At 37.0% G+C, this 21,526-nt stretch overlaps 1 protein-coding gene across 10 annotated transcripts in view; it reads left to right on the forward strand.

Annotated features, from left to right (window-relative positions):
* QKI (QKI, KH domain containing RNA binding) overlaps positions 1 to 11,376 on the forward strand; it is a 107,248-nt gene extending 95,872 nt beyond the window's left edge. For 2 of the 10 annotated variants that reach the window (XM_053382353.1, XM_053382356.1), the window contains 4 exons: positions 211 to 483; positions 3,708 to 3,782; positions 5,167 to 5,209; positions 8,327 to 11,376. In XM_053382353.1, the coding sequence (XP_053238328.1) occupies positions 211 to 483; positions 3,708 to 3,782; positions 5,167 to 5,198 (380 nt within the window). In that variant the 3' untranslated portion in view covers positions 5,199 to 5,209; positions 8,327 to 11,376. Of the gene's footprint in view, positions 1 to 186; positions 484 to 961; positions 968 to 2,949; positions 3,574 to 3,707; positions 3,783 to 5,166; positions 5,210 to 8,326 lie in introns of those variants that run through there. The other 8 variants (XM_053382352.1, XM_053382357.1, XM_053382354.1 and 5 more) reach the window with 7 other exon arrangements.
* The last annotated feature ends 10,150 nt before the right edge of the window (positions 11,377 to 21,526 follow it).

Raw genomic sequence — 21,526 nt, forward strand, 5'->3', positions numbered from 1 at the left:
ACTTAATCACACTGGGAAATGAAAAGCTGTTTGCTTTTGAATGGTGTGCTTTGCCACTGTGTGATCAATGCATGTACTAATGATTTCCTTTTATTTTTCTTCTTTCCTATTTTCCTACTTTCTCATCTTTCCATGTTTTGCACTGCTGTCTCCATACTTTCTTCTAAATTTCTTTGCTTACTGTAGCAGCCCTTGCCTTTTCTCTTGCAGCAACAGCCCAGGCTCCAAGGATTATTACGGGGCCTGCGCCTGTTCTCCCACCAGCTGCCCTGCGTACCCCTACGCCAGGTGGCCCTACCTTAATGCCTTTGATCAGACAAATACAGACCGCTGTCATGCCAAATGGAACTCCTCACCCAACTGCTGCAATAGTTCCCCCAGGACCTGAAGCTGGTTTAATTTACACACCGTATGAGTATCCCTACACACTGGCTCCTGCTACATCAATTCTTGAGTATCCTATTGAACCCAGTGGTGTATTAGGTAAGTTCTTCCTAGATAATTATTTGAATATTAATTTATCAGGTGGTGAGTTTCTTATACTAAGATAAATACAGTATGAGGAAACATACTATATTGTACAAGTACCTTTTTGCTATAGAACTCGCCCCCTGATAATGTTATCAGAGCATATTGGGCAACTTGGTGAATTTTTCATTGGCATCTGTTTTGTTTCACCATGTCCCCTTTTCAGATTTTGAAAATATCATCAGTTTAAACATAGTTCAACTCTTTCTTACAAACAACTAGATTTAGTTGGAAAAGATAGTTGGCATCCATCTGTCCCAAGAGACAATGGAGTGCGCCTCCAGAGATGAAGTCAAACCTCTGGAGAATCACAGAGCATGCTGTGGCTGAAGAAGCTGGTAACTCGTAACTACTGCCTCCCACGTTGTTTTTGCTGCATTAGCAGTACCAAAGTGACCTTTCTGGGGCACAAGCCTGGACAGGGTGTATGGAGGTCCTGGTCTGCCCAAATGACAAGCCCCGCACTCTACCTTGCTGATGTGGTCCAAAGGAAAGCACAGCAATGTGTTTGGCACCAAATTGGCTTCAGAAGTTGCTGGATGGAGGCATACAAGATAGAATTATAGAATTTTAGAGTTGGAAGTAACAAGGCTGAAATGTGAAAATTTTTAGATATATACTGAAAGAGAGGGTTGAAGGATATTTTAGAATTCTCTGACACAGCCTGTGCTGCATATCTCTTAATTATTGAAAAAGGCACAGTCTCATTTTTGAGACTGGGCGCAGAGGAGGGTGGGAAACCACAAGTTAATATTAAATGGGCTGCCCCACAGGTGCAAGTAAAATAACTTGTCCTGCTTTTCTAGGGACTCGGAAAAATATGTATCTCTTTTTTCTGTGCCACCAATTTTAAAGTAATTAAAATCACTGAAGTTAGGTGAGAACATAACTTAAAAGAAGTTGCAATTTAAAACATTACTGCCTCCTTTTTTACAGAGGAAATTGAAATGTCTCACATTCCTGATACTTTGGTCTGTTCATTTGCTGGATGAAGGCCAGACTATAGCAGCAATTAATTAAGAAATGGTCAATGCAGGCATTGCAGGGCAGTTTGTGTCCTTCCCATAATTTTGAATATATTTTTCTGCCTATATTTTTGTGTGAAATATGTATGGCCTTGGCATTGCTGATCTTGTTGATTTATGGGACTTTGGTTGTTAAATTTGGGTCAGCAACAATGTTTTTCACATTCTAAGAACATAATCCAGCCAAAGTTATGCACATTTTAAGTCTGCTTGATTTGAATCTCTATTTAAATCCCTGTTAAACACTTGTGTTGGAATCAATGAGACTTATAAGTGCTTAACTTTGGCTGGTTCATATCTAAACAGTTACTATGTTGAAAGTAGTGCTCGTTTACAGAAGAATAGACCTTGTGTGTCTGTATGCACAAGCTCACATCTTCTTGGTCATAGGAAGAGAACATTAAGCACTCAAGTTTTTGCTTTTCATTGTTTGCTACTACTTTTGTAGAACCAATTCAGCTCTTCACAGTGCTTTGCCTTTTATCTTAGCCCTGATTTTGAATTAATGACATCTACAATGTGGTGCTTTGGGGCCATGGGTACACTAACTTTTCCTATATTCTTTTCTCTTCCTTTGCAAGTCTTTTTTATTTCAGATGCAGACCGTCTTTTCAGGAGCAATATTAGTAGTTTAGCCCCACATTCTGTCACCGGTAGCAAATCTCTTTACATGACTTCATCCAATCCTAACACTTCTGTGGTATGGATTACTGGAAGTCATGCATAACAAATTGTAAATGTAGCAGTTCCATAGGCAATAATCTAGCCTAATCCATAATCCATTATTAGCTTAGTTTTGGGGAGCAGACTATTGGTAATCATAATAATTGCAGTCTATAGTAAAAGATAAAGCATTGTACAGTATTATTGTATGGAAATAGGTGAATTACTTTTAGCTGACCTCAACCCCTCCCCTCCATAGACTATTTCAATTTAACTACTAGAATTGTGTGGAAGTACTAATTTTACCTATGTGGTGAATTCAGAGTAATCAACCAAACTCAAAGCTTTGTAGGTGCCATAACACCTCCAATTTTCTCGCTGGGGATGGGCACAGAATTAGAGCCATGTTTGTGATTGGAGAAATTATGTGAAGAACTGACAGCAACATTGAGACAATTGGAAAAAGAAAGTTGCCCCTGGCCTGGGACAAATGTATACAGTGCTACTAGGTGAAAATGCAAAATGGCAGTGTTGAAAAATGAAGTTAGCCTCATTGATTTGAGTGGCACATAATAGATCCACATGCGATTTGCAGTAAAATGGTGACATATTGAGATAATATAAAGTTCTGAAAAGATTGATTTAGGAAAAATACGTGATAGAGGAAAGGAAGATTGGCAATAGTATCAAATCTTAGTTGACTAATGTTTCATTCCCTTCCTTTTATCTTTAGGTATGGCTTTCCCAACGAAAGGCTAAGAATTCAAGAATGGTCTTAACTGAACCCTCGTCAGAGCTGACTTTAACAAATGCTTAGTTTTCAGCAGCCTTGAAAAAAACATAGCCTAGCAGTCAGTGACTTACTTGCACTTTTTTGCACATAGAAATAAAAATGCTATTAATTTGGTATAGCCTGTACTATGACAAACTAGCTGTGATTTATGAGTGTATGGTAGTATACTGACTGCTATGTATTCTGTACTATTTGCTTTACTAATCACCTAATTCATTGCAGTTCACAGTTATTGACTTAGTTTTAAACCACAGTCTGTAGGCTTGAGGAATTGCTTTAAAACTTTTTAAAATGGTAAAAACTGGAAGTTGTTTTAAAATTAGCAAAGAATCTTCAGTATTAAAAATGGCATTATTTAAGGTAGTCCTGCTGCAAGGAAGGCACTTCAGTGAATATGTGACTAGTAAAGCTCAAATGTGCTTGGGTCTAGTAGATTTCATGAAACTGTAATCTTGAGTTTGTAAATGAATGGATAATGCAGGTTAAGGCCCGGATGTTTAAAAAAAATGCAATATTAATCTGCACAGGTATACTTCATATATTAAGATTAAAATTTGAAACTACTGTGCCTTAACTTGTTGCTTTCTTAAAATGAATTTTTTTTTAGAAAGTGATCATTTTAAATCCATTTTGATAAGCCTGCTGTTAATGTTTTATCAAATGTTTTCTAACTGTCTTGGTAATTGCAATTTAACTAGGTGCGGTGGCTACTAAAGTTCGAAGGCACGATATGCGTGTCCATCCTTACCAAAGGATTGTGACCGCAGACAGAGGTTAGTTTAGTTCTGCAGTTCTTGCTTATAAGAAATGCTTTGAGTGTACATGAAATTTGCAACACCACAGCTGGTTAACCAAATACTATTTTGACCATTATATTGATGTTTTACATTAAATTGAAGTGCTAGTAATATTTGTTCCAGAGGTTTAAAATTGTTAACTACTGTACTCTTTTCATCTAAATGATTTTTTCTTTTAAAAAAAACACCTTCAGTGTATTCAATATAAAATGCTATAACTTGTTCCTTTTGTAAGCACTATGTATGATTTAAATTCAAGCAGGACTGAAGTCTTAGTATTGCATTAATAGTTGACCCTCCCATGTGACTATTATTAATTGGAGATATCAGATTGGTGTTGCAAAATAAAATGAATGGATGGGCGCTTAATGAGATAGAAGTAAATGCTTTCTTACTATTACAGGAGAAAGCTGAAGATTTAGTTTCCTCTCTTCTGATAAATGGTTTGTGCCACTGTACTGTAACTTGAGCAGATATCTGAGAACAAAACCCATCTCTAAATTTAGCAAAACAAAAAAAACAACAACAGTAAAATTGATATATCAGAAGTTGGTTAGGGTTTGTGCTGATAAAGAATATTTCACTTCTGTTAAAAAATATAAATTTTTAGTTATATCATTTGATGCTAAAATTTATTTCTTGAACCTGTTACAATTTTGACATTCTGGTTAGCAAAGACAACTGCTTTTGGACTCTGTTTGGCTTAGCTAACGGATGGAAAATAAATCTTCATTTTCTCCTTTTACATGAAATGTAATTCATGTTCCTCGAACTCTTGGACCCATGAATGGTTTAATCCTCCTGTGAAAAGTGAGCTCTCGGTTTATTGACATTGAGTGTGCTACTGGCAGTAGTGTGACTGTGTATTCTCAGGAGCATTTATCCCATATGTAGTATCAGCTTGGTTTGTGGATTTGATAAGTAGCAGTACTGCCTGTTTCCGTAGAAATCCTCCTTCCCTACCTCACAGGGGTGTTGTGGGGCTTAATGTGTGTTGTACAGTTCAGAAATACAAACTAGAATGGAAGTGTTGAATTGCAGTGCTTGAGGTATGAGAGTTTTCTGTAGGTTTGATACATTTGATAGCATTCAGGTAATGGCTCTTTTATCTACTTGCAAGACTTAGAAGGTTGTATAACACCCCATGAGCCTTTTCATACATTTAACCTGTTCTTGGGCTCATACCAAAGCAACTCAGTGTTACTACAGACATTCCAAACCAGAGTAGTAGTTGAATAATCTGGAGCATTTCTAAAATGCTACAACAGAATTAATATAGTTTCCCTCAATACATTACTTAGTTATGACAAGCTTCTTTTGAACAATCTTTCCCCCTACCCTACTTTCTCATTACATACAGATAGTGTGCCTTTCCAGTTCTATCTTTGTTAGATTGCCCAAATGTGAGTATAATATTTGAACAGGGTGTACATGCAGGGGAAGAAAAAGAATGCACATAGGCCCAGTTCACTTGGTTCACATATTTGAGGAATGGGGTAAATTACATGATTCTGCTTAATGCAATTATGTGGATTTTACATGCTTGTACACTATTAAAGTGTTATTAACATAGAGGGATGTGAAAGGATGCTGGAAGCAGGACAGCTTTGTCCGGTGAATAGGGTGGGAAGAAATAATTTCACACTCAGTTGCTGGTAAGGAAAAAAGGTAGCGGAAAGTATTGCTGAACTCAGCCACAGACTGTCCCTGTTTCTGTTTTTGCAGCTGGAAAGTTTGAGCATTTGGGTACTAATACAGGCAGCCACTTACTTTTGCTTCTAAATAGATGTGGCTGTTGGAAAATACTTTGTAAGTTTTTTTGGTCAGATTTTGGCTTCAAGTAACTTGAGGATGTAGCATCAAGGTTTTTAGTTTTATTAACTATAGTCTTGGAATTGGAATTCCTTTTAGTAGCAAGGGCTCCCAAAGTGCCTTCTCAATTATAACTACTATTGTATATAATATAAGGAGGTGAAGGTGACCTCCTTAACGTTTTTCCTTCAGTGCTTATTTGCTAATGGTGCTATATGATTCAAAAATAAGTGTAATTAGTGAACACTGTAGGTAATTTAAGATTTCATAAAACTAATATAGTATTTGTGTTCATTTTAAGTTGCAGTAGATTTGAGTGCTACACCTGTTTCTCTCAATAGGATTGTTGTGTGCATATATTGGTATTTTGTTTAGATTTTATTTAACTACTTCCATACAACCAACTTCTAAGTTAAAAGAAATTTCACTTTTTGAACATTTCCATTATGCTAAAATTAGTGGGCACTTTCTATTTACACTTGCTGTAGATTTATAATACTTTGATTACCTGTCCAATATTGATGGTAGTTAAAATACAATGTCAGTAAACCGAATTGCTTTCTCTTCATAAGGAAAAGCTGCAAGAAGATGAGAGGTAGAATGTACATTCACTGGGTCTATGATTAAACTTTTTTTCCAAATTATGTATGCTACTATTATATTCTCTCATTAAGCAAGCTGTTATTCTTAATGCTAGCTTACATGTAAGCATTGCATTCAAAGCAAGAGCCCACAATTTGTCAGCATTCTTTTAAGAATTAAGTTTAGAATGGAAGACTTCAGCAGTACTTAATTAATTTCTGCCAAGGTTAAGGCCCCGCTATATAAATAATACAAAACTGAATTTGATTCATGTAACGAGAGTGACTGACTGATCTAATTGTAATAAACTGTAAATTGTGTGTGTTGCACAGTTGACAAACCTGTGTGTGCTGTAGAAGGCCAGGGACTTGGCAGAGGATGTATCACAGGTGTACTGGTATCTTAAGATAGCTTGCATTGATTTTATAAACCACACAAAATGGCAATGCGAAGGCCATAACTGAATGTTTTCAAAGCCAATTGTCACATAATTTATGTCTAAAATTTGTAATACCATTTTAATCAAAATTGTAGTAAGTACCAAGAATGCTTTAAGATTCCGGATATCTAGTATACATTTTAAGGTGGCAAGATGGTGCCACACTAAATATTTATTTTTTAATTTTGTTTTTGTTTTTTGACAACATTTTTAGCTTAAACCCCACTTCTCAGCATTTTTTTTTCAAAAAAATCAATAAATCAGGGAACATGAGGTCTCATTTAAGTTACAGCAATAATGTTTAGTGTTCATGAACTGTAGCCTAAATGATAGGCCATAGAAACAATGTAACATGTGAAGATGAATCCAACCCATGATGTCTGTCATTAAAAAGTGTGCTATCTGTGAACATTGCACCTACTGAATTTCATTTTACAAAATGGCACAAATCTGACTTTGCACTGAATACCTTTCTCACTTCCATCTCCTCTGCTTTAGTCAATGGCAACAGTACAAATATTTTTTTCAAACCTCAATTTATTAGAGATGATAAAGCTGTTGAATGAGTCTTAAAATTTGTACTACTGTAAAGTGGACCAAGTTGTTGAAGGAGAATGTGAGAGAGTCATTAAAGAAGGAACAGCTCAAGAACATTGGGAATGATAACTTTCCACTTGAGAACTTTTTTTTATGTTTTACTGTAATTTTTGTGTGTGTTTTGGAAAAGAAAATAGTATTTACAGGTGGCTTCTTTTAAAATATAAAAATATAAAGCAGGAATGTATATGAAATGTCAGATTTTATTGTATTTGCAGAGTATTAGCTTTGAAAAAAGAGCTGTTTGTAGTTTTTAAAATGCCTTATTAGTATCAATTAGATTTCCTCTATTTTTGATGTAACTAGAGCATTTTAAGTATAGAATTTAAAATGGCAGGACTTTTACAGTGTTTACATACAAGTGCATTTTCTTAGTGTCCTATATGTGTAAAATAGCATTTTCAGCAGGAAAAGCTGGCTAGAACATTTGGCCTTTTCCTGGTCCCTATGATGATGCCTACACTTCTAGACTTCAATTTAGTATTGCTTTGTATCATGAAGCCAAGAAATTCAATGTTGTTTGTAAATAGAATCATTGAAAAGCAATAAAATATATTGAACAAAAAAACTTGTTTGGCCCATAGTTTATGTGAAACCAAATTGTTCATGACAAATCAAATTCCTTAGATTCATTTCTTTTAACAATCAGTTTTTAATAATCACATTCATCATTACTACTTGCTTTGATGCTTGCACATGGGAGAATACTAATGCTTAATAGCAGTCAGATACTGATATGGTGCACTGACTGTTCTAAATTCTTTTACCAAGTTCCAGAAACTGTTCATTGTTTTTTTTCCCCCTTTCATCGACTGCTACTAACCATTAGATATATTTTATTTCTATTTTTCCTTGTTAACCAGTTTTGTGGGAGTGGGCTTCTCCTTCATATGTTCAAATCATGATAGAAGGCTGTCATGATTTTTATTGCATTCTGTAGATGGTGTCAAGCAGTATGTCAGAATTAAACATGCTTGTTTTTATTAGTTGTGATTAGTTTTCATGTTGTCATTAAGCCGTCACTAGCTGAAACTAATCTCTTCTCTATCTTTCTTTCCTTTTTGTTTTGTTTTTGTTTCTAACCACCCAGCCGCCACCGGCAACTAACCTATGACCTTCTGACCTCTGAACTCTTCACCCAATGATGACCTGACCATGCCTGCCTGCTGATCAGTTAACTGGTAATCGCCTTTGCTTGCCTGTCTTCAGTGCAGCGAGCTGAGGCACTTGTCCGTTCGTCTTACCATCTAACAAAAAGACAAAGAAATTGTTGTCCTCCAACTCAGCTTTTTTTCCCTGTTTGGGTGAAAGTGGTTCTAGAACCTGCACTGAATAGTAGTAAAGCAATAAGGTCCAATTCATCCCTCCGCACTGATCATCTTTTAGTGTCCCACCCTAAATGAATGGTAAGAACGGCCTCACTTGAGAGATGGAGGCAGATGTCCCTTAACTCCCTGATGACAGAGGCAGTTACTGTGAGACTTCTAGGAATCTTTTTCTTCTCATAAAGAAGTCAAAGTTCTCTTTGAATGTACTGTGTGATGATGCATCATGCATGAACCTTTGGTCAGGGATGTCATTGGTGAAGGGATTCCTAAAAGTATTCAAAATTTGACATGCAGTGTAGTCACTACCAATGCCCTCAAAGGGCAGAAGATGCAGCCTTTTTTATATTACCTGCCAAATTGGGTGTTTTTAAGAAGAAAAAAGTGCCATGAAAGATAGGTTACTGAATTTTTGAACTACATCAATGCATAAACTAAACAGCAACACTATTGAAGCTAATCCTGAGATACTTTCTTTTACTATACATCAACTTCCTTAAAAGATTACATGAGTACAAGGTACATGCATTATGTGTCACATTACTGGGCAAACTGTTCAAATATTTTTTTAAACCTCCCTGTATAGAGAAATTTCATTAAGGATGTAAAAGCCATGCTTGCCTATTTGCTGTATACATGTAATGAAATTGTAGATAAAGTGTAGTGCATTGAAACAAATTGAAAAAAAAGTAGATACTTTTACTATACAAGGGTGCTGGTGCAGAAAAAATATATTTTTGGAAATGTAGCATTTTATACTTTCAAGTGTTATAAAAAAGAAAAAAGAACAAAGAAACCCTTTATTTCATTAAATGATTTTTTCTGGTGGTTGTCGAGAAACAAAAGACCAAAAGAGCCTTTTTGTCTTTATTTTTTATTTTTTAAGTATTGGAATAAGTATAAAGAAGAGAAAGTGCCTTATTTTCTTCATGGTCATTTAGTCAGATGTCTCGTATAATCCGCTCCTCCCTCAGACAGCAAGTTAATGCATGCCACTCTGTCGCCCAGTATGTGAAAAGAAGCTGTGAGGAAAGACAAATGAGTTGACCATTTAAATTACCTGGTTTTTGCCATAGCATAATGCAACTTTGTCAGATCTGAAACTGTGAAATGGAATTGTTCCACCAACAGCCAACCGCAATATTTTTGTAACATGTTCCCTCTTCAATTGTAGACAATATATTTTTATAGTACTTGCTCAGCCTTAAACCAAAGGGTTCTAAGATGCAGTCTCATTCTAAATCAAAGTATTAGATTACACTATTTATACAGTAGCAAGTGTTATACCCCCCGCCCCCGCCCCCGGAATAGGTTGCATTGTCCCTATTTGAAATAGATAAGGGAAAACACAGCAGAACGTGAGCTTGCCTACAGGATGACTTTGTCCATGACTAAACTGAGCATTCAGACAGTCTGTCTTTGAGCATGTTTTAGGTTTTTGTGTGCTTCATCTACAATGCCAAATAGTGTGTACTCCTCATCAAACTCCTACTTGATGAATGTTAACTGCCGGTTGCGCTTTACTGAAAAGGAAAAGAAGTATCAGTTAACTATCTGGAAGTTAAGCTATGCTTCAGTTTGAGTCAGTAAACATTTGCATAGCTGGGCTAGTGGTGATAAAACACTTTACGCACAAAGGTGAAGTAAAAAAATATATGAGCAAGTAGTGATACGTTAATTGCTTTGAGCAGATTTGGCAAAGATCAGGTGATAACCCCCCTCCATTGTGTCAACTTATTATCCTAAAAATCTTCACAGCTTCCAAATCAAAGGTCAATAGTAAGTTAGGTAAGAGGGCTTACTTTTTAAGCACCTGCATGGTGACTTGGTCTAACCATTGTGTCTCACCTGGAAACAAGTATCAATTTATTTACTATGCAATAAACATACATCCTTTTGTATTCAGCTAGCTTTTATTTTATCTTGCCACTGGCTTTGTCTTCCTGTTACACATAGGTTTTTTGGTTTGACTTTCAGTATATGCTGTGCCATTTTGATTTTTGTTTGGTTGAATAAACTTGCAACACTCAAAAATTTTGGAGAGAGAATTGCTAAAACATAACCAGTATTTGATCCAGTTTCATCTCAACTATGATAAACCTGGACATTTTTAGATGCTGATCAAAGGTCTCTTCTTGGGAGAAGTGTGACTTATAAAAGTAATGTTTGTTCTGAAAAAGTTTGAAGACTTAGTTGACAACATTTTGGATCAACTTAAAGCATGACATTTGAAATCTCTGAATGCCTTGGTTCTCAGTATTATCATTCTTTATTGAATTTTTCTTTATTAAAATATGTAGTCTAAGACTTTTTTCTGACAGTATTATGTAATTTTTTTTAGAGTGGGTATACATACATCGCTTGTATGTTACCATACAGACGACATGTATTTGTCTATTCCTTTTACTTTAGTTTGATGCTATGTATGTACCATAACCAACCTATTGCCTATGAGAAACATGTAAGATAATGTATTTACAGCCATTGTTACAAGTTTATAATGTATTTTTCTATCTTGTTTTATATGTATGTTATATAACATTCAGAAGAATTTTTTTCCTGATTGAGAAAAGGATACAAAAATGCAAAACCCACAATTTTGATAACTGAAAATTGCCAATTGTTTTGCAGTACTTTATTATTATATTGGGAGTGTTGTCTTTGGGCTTTTAGTTAGCTACTGGATTGAATACATTAGACATATCTGGGTTTTAGTTGGGTTTTTACATAGCTTGCATTTTAATTCTTTGGTTCTTTGCTGTTTCTATTAACCCATAGCATTATTTTAATAAATGTTATAATACCAACCTACTAACTCTGGACTATGTCAGTTTATTAACCATTACATGTTTAATTAAAATAAACAAGGAAAGACGGAAGAATGTAAAGTCTTGAGTTATTGGACTAACCCTGAAGAACGTGACCACCGATAACACAACGTGACTTGTTTTATGTTGTTTGTTTGGCTGACATTCTGCACACTACTATTAAATTGGCTTTGGTCATTCTGGCCTCTTACCTTGGGGGTAGGTGCCAATAGAGTTGGGAACAAGTAGCATTATTGGAGGCATTCTTGTAGAGTCTTGCCACTTGCCTTTCAGCATCTGCATTACTAATTCCACACTTTCCTTCTCTGAAATAATCACTGTCAGCTCACAGCAAAAGGGCAAAGATACCAATCTATTGGTAAATTATGTTATGTGCCCAGAGGAACCAGTTTGATTCTTTGTTGAGCCATTTTGAAGCTACACAAATTCAGTGTGATTTGAAGCACTGATTAAAAGGACAATTCAGCAGACATCTCAATATGTAACTCTCCTGTGTTGTTCATGCTTCTGAATGTATTTGAAGCAAGAAACTTTTCACCCCTTACTCTAGCAGAATCTGCCCCTCTCCCTTGTACATGAATCTAAATTACTTTCACTGTGACCCTGAAGGGGTTTAAGTTGCAGTCCTCAAACTACATAATTCTCAGGTAATTGTACTGACTTCAAGCAGGTTGCTTCGCAGTAAACAGCTTGAACACTGTAGCTTAACTACTTTTAGGATTGCGGGTTTTTAAATCTACTGTAGTGTTTGAACACCACTTAGCTCAGGGCAGTACAAAGCTGTACAAAGTCGAATAGGTCATTTTGTAACAACTGCAAAAAGTAAAACTCTTTAGTAGTAGCCATTTTCAAAAAGGAGGTCTAAAGTTGACTGTTACCAAGGGATAACTTTAGCAATCACAGTTCAGAGAAGCAAGCTGTAGTAAGTTACTTTCAATCAACTTCATTCTACTAGGAAACAATTGTTAAGAACTTGGGGTTATATCCCCAAATTCATCCTATTTACACAAGGACTACAGCTTGTGCAACCGAATTTCTCTGTCTTGTCCCATGTGCACCTCTTTTGGGAGGTTTCCCTGTCTCTCCAAAGCATGCTGTGGGGGTGCATGAAGAGAGGAAAGGGGGAGTTCCATTGCACAAACAGTGTCCTTGTGTGAAAATGGGGTGACTTTGTTCAATACAACCCATGCTTTCTGTGGCCTATTCATAGCTGCTATGTTAATTACATTTGTTTGAAATTTACTCATTTGTAAACAAAAATGATTTTGTATAGACAATGACACCTGAGTAAATAAATCAGTTTTAAATATACCCATTAAAATATATATAACTGAAGCATTATACTTCAGTTCCACCACATAATAAAAACAAAATCCCATCTATTAGATAGAGGCTATGTTAGGACAGATTGATACATTTTAAACATAATCAAGGATTCTTTATGAATAATATAATAAAGTAGAAAATACTGAAATCCAGAGTTTTAACTAGATAATACTCAATATTTGTGATAATATGAAAGTTTGCTCTTAAGTATAAAACAATAAAAGGGTGTTTTGTAATAAAGGTTGATAACCCACTTCAGTATTACACCAATATACCTGTCATCAATATGCTTCAGTGGTCAACAAATGTTAGCCTTGCCCCATGAGTTGTATTCAACACTACATGAAAGGAACAGACTTTGCTTGTGCGGTTGGATGTCACCTTCATTTTCTCCCCCTTGCAACCTTCTACACACCCTAAAAATTGCTCCAGAGGGTTTGGGGAAGGCGAGAAGTCCTGCTGTGCAAGTGGATGTCTTCCCTTGCAGCACTGGTTGCATACCCACTTGTTTGAAGCCACAACCAACGTTGATTAATATTTGTATAATATAGAACAGTGAGACACATTTTTAAAATAAGAATAGTAATAATAACCATGGCTTGTTTTATGGTGAGAAACCAAACCTTCCTGTGAGCTGGAAGAAGGGATTTAATTTGTATGTAAAGGCAAAAGGCATGTCATTCCAATGACAGATGCTCATGCCTGTTGAGCCCTCCTGAGTGTGGATGGGCTTTTGAAAAAGCTGCTATTCAATGGAGTTGGGAAGCACCCATGCACAAGCACAGCACCTCATAAATCAGGATCCTTGCCATATAGTTCCTTGAGATGGCACCTTATGTATTTAATTTGAAATTGGAGTTAGACATTATTTCTAAATACTTAAGTCACATTTTAAACACTGCTGGTTACTTAGTAATAAAAATCTACTACCATGGGGGATGCGGGTACCCATTGTTAAGTCTCATCGGAAAAGGCTCACTGAAATAAGGGTGAGTTACTTAAGTCTGCTTGTTGCTGTTACACTCTTTAGCATAGCTATCATTAAATTTATTATTTGCCCTTTACCAGCAGGTCCCTGTGATTTTTTCCTCTGAAGTGGGGAGAGTTTGTGGCTATTTTTCCTGGAATAAACAAGCTCATCTAAATACAAGACAATATGTAACTGGAAGAAATAAACTGGTCAAGACACCAAATTCATAGCCTGCTTACAAGTCCTATTAACCATGATGAAGCTGGCATCTGAGTAAACATGTTTAGAATTGTGCTATGATATCCTGTAGAAGTTAAAAATAGTCCTTAGGCCATAATTTTGTCCATTCAAGTAGAATTTATCTTTGTGCACCTAACCTATTTGGATTAAATAGTAGTTCTCCAATACCAGATCTTTAAGTGAACACTTAAAAGATGGCCACTCTTTTCTTAAAATAACCATTACTGTAGACCACCATTACCAATTGACAACTTTTAGTGTAGGTAGGGACCACTGAATTAATTTCATTAGGAAATGCCAGTGGAAGTGGATAGCCATACAATAATCACATAATAGGCACAACTGTGTACAATAAATATATGTTAACACAAGTTTCTGAAGTAGCACATTTCCTAGAATAAAGATAGGTCCACAGTCTAAAAACATTCCCAGGATGCAAATTGTGAATTGTGCTTGGAATTCCTATATTTATTTTTGATGTAGCATTAATAGATGAAGTGAACACAATCGCCAGTGAAATACTTTCTGCTAATCAATGTTGAATCAAACTGGTTAACTAAAGAACAGTGCTCCTGATTCTTTTTATGCTGCCAGATCACTAACTGCAGGTGTAAAAATCCTGCCTTAGAAGTGGGTATTTGAGAAGCAGCAGGTGGCTTACTTGCAGTATTCACTTCTGGATACCAGTTGTGCTAGTGGTTGACTACTAATTGCAACAGGAGAAATTACTCCCAGGACAAAGGTTTGCTTCTGAAGGACTAATGATTAAGGAGAATTTTTAATATATATATAAATAACCTATTGAGTTCTGTTGTGAGAATGCTTGAATCATTTACGTTTTTGTTTGTGCAACACAGTGTATTAGGAAAAAATGGGTGTTGCCCAAACACTTGTAAATAATAATAAGAAACACGCCTGTAAATGATGTGCAATAAAAACTGGAAAAATTTTATGTGCTTTATCCTCAAAAGCCAATTGACAGCTTGCAGGGCTGTCAATACTTTTATATTTTGAAAAGTCAAATTTTATTCTGTATCAATGTATGGCAGAATAAAGAATGTACATTTTGCACTCTTTAACTGTCATTAATGTTTCTAACCTTAAGAGATTCCAGAGTTCTGCATCTAGTTCCCTAATTCATTCTCATTGTAAAATACATGTAAGATGGCCTGTATCAGTCAAAGGAGATCAGAATTGTGTGTGTGTGTGTGCGTAATCGATGAGTTAATTTAGAAATAGTCCTTAAACAACCAGACAAGGATGAGTAAAGTCCAACGAAAAGTAGAATCCTTGTGCTTCATGTAGTTATTGAACAAGATAAATAAATGTTGTACTTGTCTTACAGGTAATTAAACTTCCATGACTAGGTGCTACATCCTAGGAGAGCAAAACTGCACATTTCCCTTGCTTTATGGCATGTTATTCCAGGAGTACTTAACCTTTTGCTTTAATGAAGGTCCCTGCCCTTATTCTACTCTGTCTCTGAAGGTTTAAGAAAATGGCAGCTTTTGTTTTTGAAATGGTAGATTCTCTAGATGCCTTGGTGTTGCAGCTGTTGGTGGGGGTATTCTGGAAACCTGGTCAATATTTTCAATGTCAAGAATAGGTGGGCACTCAACTGTGTTATTGGCACTCTGCCTCATGTAGGTTGCTGAGGCACAGGATGGTTGTAGCATTAAGCAAGTCAACCCTCCACAATGACCACCTATTTCTTTGCTTCCCTTCTCCCAAGTTGCATCCCTTCCCAATATTCACCGGTTTCCTGCCTGAGGAATCATATAGACCACTAAGGGAACCAGCTTACCTCAGTCACACCATTTCAGTGCTCTCAAATATTTCTTTTGCTTTATTATTATTCATTTCATTTCTGTATCACTTTATATTTTAAAGAAAAAAATCTGGAAATGGTTTACAACACGTTAAAACAGGCATAGGCAAACTTGGCCCTCCAGATGTTTTGGGACTACAACTCCCATCATCTCTGACCACTGGTCCTGTTAGCTAGGAATGATGGGAGTTGTAGTCCCAAAACATCTGGAGGGCCAAGTTTGCCTACGCCTGCAAAACATCAAATAAAGCAATCCATAGTAAAACATTACTGAAGAAAGTAAAAAAAAAGCATACATCCAAAGCATAATGAACAGGAAACCAAAATATTAGAAGATTTCAAAATAAAATGTTACAAAGGAGGTCAACTACAGAATGTACTTTTAACACAACAAAGTACATTTTTATTAAACATGTCAGAAGAAAACATTACTAAAGGAAGTGAAATATAAAAGGCACATTTAAAACAGTATTATTAATGAGAATAAAATATTGTCAAATGCATAGAACACATCTGGTGCTGTTGCTGTCAATCTTGCCAATGGTAGATCATGGTGAGTGGCGGTCATGGAAGCTCAGACTTAATGACTTGGGTCTGCACTAAGAAACAGCCAAGATAGTCTCCACAGTAGCCTCAGCTTTTTATGCCTCCCAGGCAAGGAGCAGGCCTTCCAGGACTCACAGCCAAGATGGCCTCTGGCTTCTTCAGAACTCTAGCTGAATGGTGCTGCTATGTTAATAAGAGGTACATTGTGATTGCGTAAATTATACAGTATACTGTATATCCTGCACTGGGGTGGGGAACAGTATATCCAGTCTGCAGTTGCCTTGGGTCAGAGCATCAGTAATTGGGAGCATCACTTTCCCCTTGTCACTTGCTTATAGCAACAGCAAGAGGACAACATACAGTTAACATTCCTGGCATCAGTTCTGTTTGATCAGTAGCTTGAATTACTGGCAGTCCAGTTTGCAGTGAACTACATCTAAACAGCAAAAAGAGAGGTAACGGTTTTGCTGGGCTCTTTAAACCCAATATGGCCTCCCCAGGTGTGTAACCTGTGGACAAAGTGCCAGAGGGAAAACCATTTTCCAAGACTACTCAGTCAGTACAGCACAGGAGATCATATTCACCTCTCCTTTGGCTGGGCATTGTTTGTAGCCCAAGGCACACACCTTTTCCTTGCTTGTTTTTGTTCTCATAACCTCATCTAGGCACCATCATGTAACCCCAGTTGGTTCAGCTCTACTGCCTTTGATCTGCTTGTCCTGCACATTGTAAAAGTAAGTTACAATTAAAACAACCACCACCATCATATTCAAGGCTTCTCAGCCACGATCTGTTGAGCTACTGCTTTTAGTCAGTTGCTGACATGAATTAATTGAAATAGCCATTACTAAAGAAAGGAAGAGGTGGGATGAAACAGGCACAACAAGCAATGTTTCTTAGGTTCCACCTTGGAATGTTTATGTAGCTGGCTGCTGTCCTAATGGCTCCAGCCATGACTCATTTGCTCTATTTGCCTTTTTTTTACTATTACTTTGATGTGTCCTCTGCTCTGAGCATGAGCCCTCCTGTTTAGGAACACGCCTTCTCATAAAGGGCTTAAGCACCTTCCAGAATATGCTACGTTATCCTTTTGCGTTTTAAGATTTTCCCATGTCCTGTTAACACCTGCATTCATCCGAATAAATATGCTCACAAGGATAATAATCCAGAAAAAGTTGCAAATGTAAACAAAGCTTTTGTTCTTTGCATGAAATTGCAGGCGACATCACAAATGAATTGTGCAAAACAATGCTTCAGTTGTGCTGCTGAGAAACTTGAACTCCTTTCTGTGGCAAAAGGCTGAACGCTTGGTCTTCTGGTTAAAATGCACTATCGTATGGACTACAGATCATAAACTCATTCTTCATGAAAGCAAAGATCCATGCAATGCTTTTATGAACCTGGGATCCTGGTTGCCAGTAAATCCCTTTTCTCCTTTGTGGTTTGTGCTGAGATACCAAAAGCATGATAAATGGCAGGTGGATTGCTAAGTACTTCTGAGTTTCAAGTATAAGCTGATATTTACATATGCCAATTTAGAATACAGATATCACAGAAACAAATTAATTTCCAATCCACAAATTGCCCCCAATAAAGTCTTAATTTGCGCCCCACTCTAGATCACCCTCAATCATTCATTTGACCTCAATTTCCCAACAGATCCTGTTCCAGATCTCTTCAAGTACCACCAATCTTAATAGATAGTCCTCTTAATTTATTTCCTTGAATTAATTACCTAGAAGCTCTTGAGGCACTCGGGAAAAAACGGGGAGCCTGTGCCCAAGGACCCATCCCTAGCAACACTCCTGGTGACTCTGTCTTAAGAGCATGTTAAGAGTAGCTTTTCTCTTGCTGTTTGGGCCTCTTGAGAACTGATGAAACAGTTTGAACACAACGTCCTCCCCACATCCAACACACAGCCCTTGCTATGTAATTGTAAGATATGGAATGTTTCAGGTTTGCTACATGCACACTTATGGTACTAGTAGCAAAGATGTTGCATGTGTATATTAGGAGCGCTTTCACCTCTGAACTGAAACATTGGATTTACTGTGGTGATTATTCAGAAAGGAAATACTTTGTGGGAGAGATGTTATGTATCAACCAGCCTCTGAATCTCCCACATGGACCACCAGATATTTTAGTCCTTGAAAAGAGAAAGGAAATAAGAGTGGTAGGGATTAACTGCAGTCTACACTTCTGAAATGTGTCAACTGTCCCAACAAATATGAGAACCTTTGCAATTTGAAAGCATCACAGAATGTGTTGCCTAGTCATAGATTAGCTTTCTTAGTCTTAAAACTAAATAAATAACAGCTTGGTCATCCCAGATTTCTCCCCAACTTCTGAGGCCAGTTGAAGTACTTGGAGGATGAAGACCCAACTGGCAAGTATATGTCATCCGCCCGGATACTAAGCAAAGTGTTCAATGCACAGTGTAATTTTTACTCAGCATGAGAAGGGTAAAGGATTGGGCTGTTAATAAAAAAAGCCAAAGTTAACTGAAAACTTAAATAGATTTAGAATGAAAAACACAAATGACCACAAGTGGGAAAGTGCATTGGCAGAAATAGAAAAGGAAAAGGCTGTAAAAAAGACAACCCTGTCCAAAGGATTTCTGTTGCTTTAAGCAATGTGGCAAGGAGCTAGTAGGAAGGGGAAAAGGGAAAAGGAAAGGAAACATTCTTTTCTGAATTATTTTTAAAAAATATTCTAAACTTCCTGCCTTGAGATCTATGCTGATATGTTTGGAGTTACAATTTTGAAAAAGAAAAGAAATTCAGGTTTTGAAGGGTTTGCTTTGCTTTAACATAGCGGCATCTTCGCTATGTGGCAGATTTAGTGCCTAGTTTCTGAACATTTTAAATGTCCAGCTTAAAAATTCTTGGGACTGTTCAAAATGTTAATTGACTACTCCCTACCCTTAGACTTGTGATCTTTTTTTATTTTAAAAAAATGCCACCCCCACCTATAATATAAAAAAGGTGGGAACCTGTGCTCTTGATGGAAATACATGAACCAGAAATTCCCACATCCAAATTGAATACATGTTGGGATTCAGTCTATTTCACATACAGTACTTTATGTGTGCACAGTCCCATTTGTGGTCCTGTTCTTGGCTTTGTGATTCAAAGGCCAAGTGCTTTTTTCGCAGGGCTTTATGAAGGTGCAGATGGAGAGATGAGAAGCAGCCTCCAGGGCACAATCTCTCTCTTTTTTTTTTTTGGCTGGGTAGCTTGCAGAGAAAAATTGGGGGAAGAGCTAAGAGGATTGCCTGAACTGATCAGAGCCAGCAGGCCAGGCAAATTAGATTGGACGACAAATATCAACCTTTGCTGCTAGATGTGAGGAGTCCCCTGTGCTAAGTGAGTGACAGGCACAACAGCTAATGTGTTTATTCTCCCTGCCCAGCAATCATAGTCAAGCAGCAAAATAACAATGCTTGTCAAAAGGAGTCAATGATTTTCATGGCAAAAACATAACCCTTGTGAGCAACTGTGTGTATGTTGTTAATAGTAGATCACGCTGGAACTCCCTAACAATAAATTTCAGGTGCTAATGTTAATAAAAATTGAGTATTGTAGATCTAGCTATCTTTGACAGAGAAAAGCAACCCTGTAACAACTCGCATAGTTCTCCTATGGTATGTAAAAGGTACAGAAACAGACAAAAAGAAATTCCATGTGATGCAAATGGGAGGCATGGAATTGGGTTGTAAAGGGGAAATTAGTTTATCATATTATATTTGTATGTGCAACATCTCTTGGGTCAAGCTGATCTGTTAAAATAAATACTCCCCTGTTTGAGGAGAGTTTGAACTTTGAGCTGAAAGCTGGTGTATCATCATAGCAGCGAAAAAAGAAAAAGAAAAATCTGTTGCACCAGTCAGAATTACTCTGCTTCATTCCAATTCAGTTATATTTTACATTAACAATGTGATTACTTGTTCAAATCCAGTATGACATTTTAAAAATGTTACCAGGCTGGAGCAAAACATTGTCCTATCAAAATGCAGCATTAGAACAAACTATTTTATTCATAAGTATGATTATTTGTGCCTGGCAACTATTATCCTGACTTAGTCCATTATCATAATTAAAGAATGCTGCTTATAAAGGCCAATGCTCAACATGGTCAAAACAGTACAGTAGTTTCTATGTGGACAAGCAGCTACAGAGAATCCTGAACATTTATATCTCTAGGGATAGTTTGAGGAATATGATTGTTGTGTATATGATCATTGTGAATTTCTATATGGTTTTTTTTTCTGATCTAAAATTCCTGCAATATGAGAAGTAGAACTTAACTACCCCAGTATTCACATATCTCCAAATATTTTGATGTAATACTCAGTAGGTTAAGGTAACAGTGTACAAATTACACGTTTGGAAGGGGGAAAGCATTTAAATATATATTTTGAGATCATTTTTTTTTTAAAAAAAAAAGATCAGTGCAGAAATAGAACAGAATTACAGGAGAAACATGTAAAAGTGCCATGGAGCAGAAATAGGTTTGTCTGCCCCTAGTTTTGAGGAGAGGTGCCACATATTGAACCTAGGATCTTAGATGTATTGAGGAAGGGTTCTCGAAAAAACACAGGCACCAGCATGCTGGTCAATACCCTCTGTGGCACTCACAAATGGTCTCGGTAATATCACTTCAGAAATCTACAAAGCACAAGAGCCTTCTCTTTCCTGCTCAGTTGGTCCACACTAGCTCAAACTGTTTGGCATCAAATATGTACACTTAAACATGCACACAAATGGATGTCAGGGTTGGACGTGCACCCTCCCATCTTTTCTCCTGCTCTGGAGGGTCGGACTCGAGGCAATGGCTTCAAGTTACAAGAAAGGAGATTCCGACTAAACTTTCAGGGGAAAACATTTCTGAGAGTAAGAGCTGTTCGGCAGTGGAACAGATTCCCACAAGAAGTAGTGGTCTCTCCTTCCTTGGAGGTTTTTTAGCAGAGGTTTTCTATCATGGATGCTTTAGTTGGGATTCCCCCCACCGCCCAAGGTCCTTTCCAACTCCTAGATTCTTTGATTCTATGTTCTGAATAGATCAGAGGCACAAAATGTGGCAGTGACTAATGGTGGTGGCTCCCTCCTCCCTGACCATTTATGGGGCAGCTGATTGGAGGGGGTGTGCCTAAACCATTTCTCTCTCCTCTCTTCTAGCTCTAGCAGCCATTTTCTGTTATCCTACACTGCCCATGGCTGCCATTTTG

This window comes from Podarcis raffonei, chromosome 3, assembly GCF_027172205.1.
Source record: "Podarcis raffonei isolate rPodRaf1 chromosome 3, rPodRaf1.pri, whole genome shotgun sequence".
Lineage (NCBI taxonomy): Eukaryota > Metazoa > Chordata > Lepidosauria > Squamata > Lacertidae > Podarcis > Podarcis raffonei.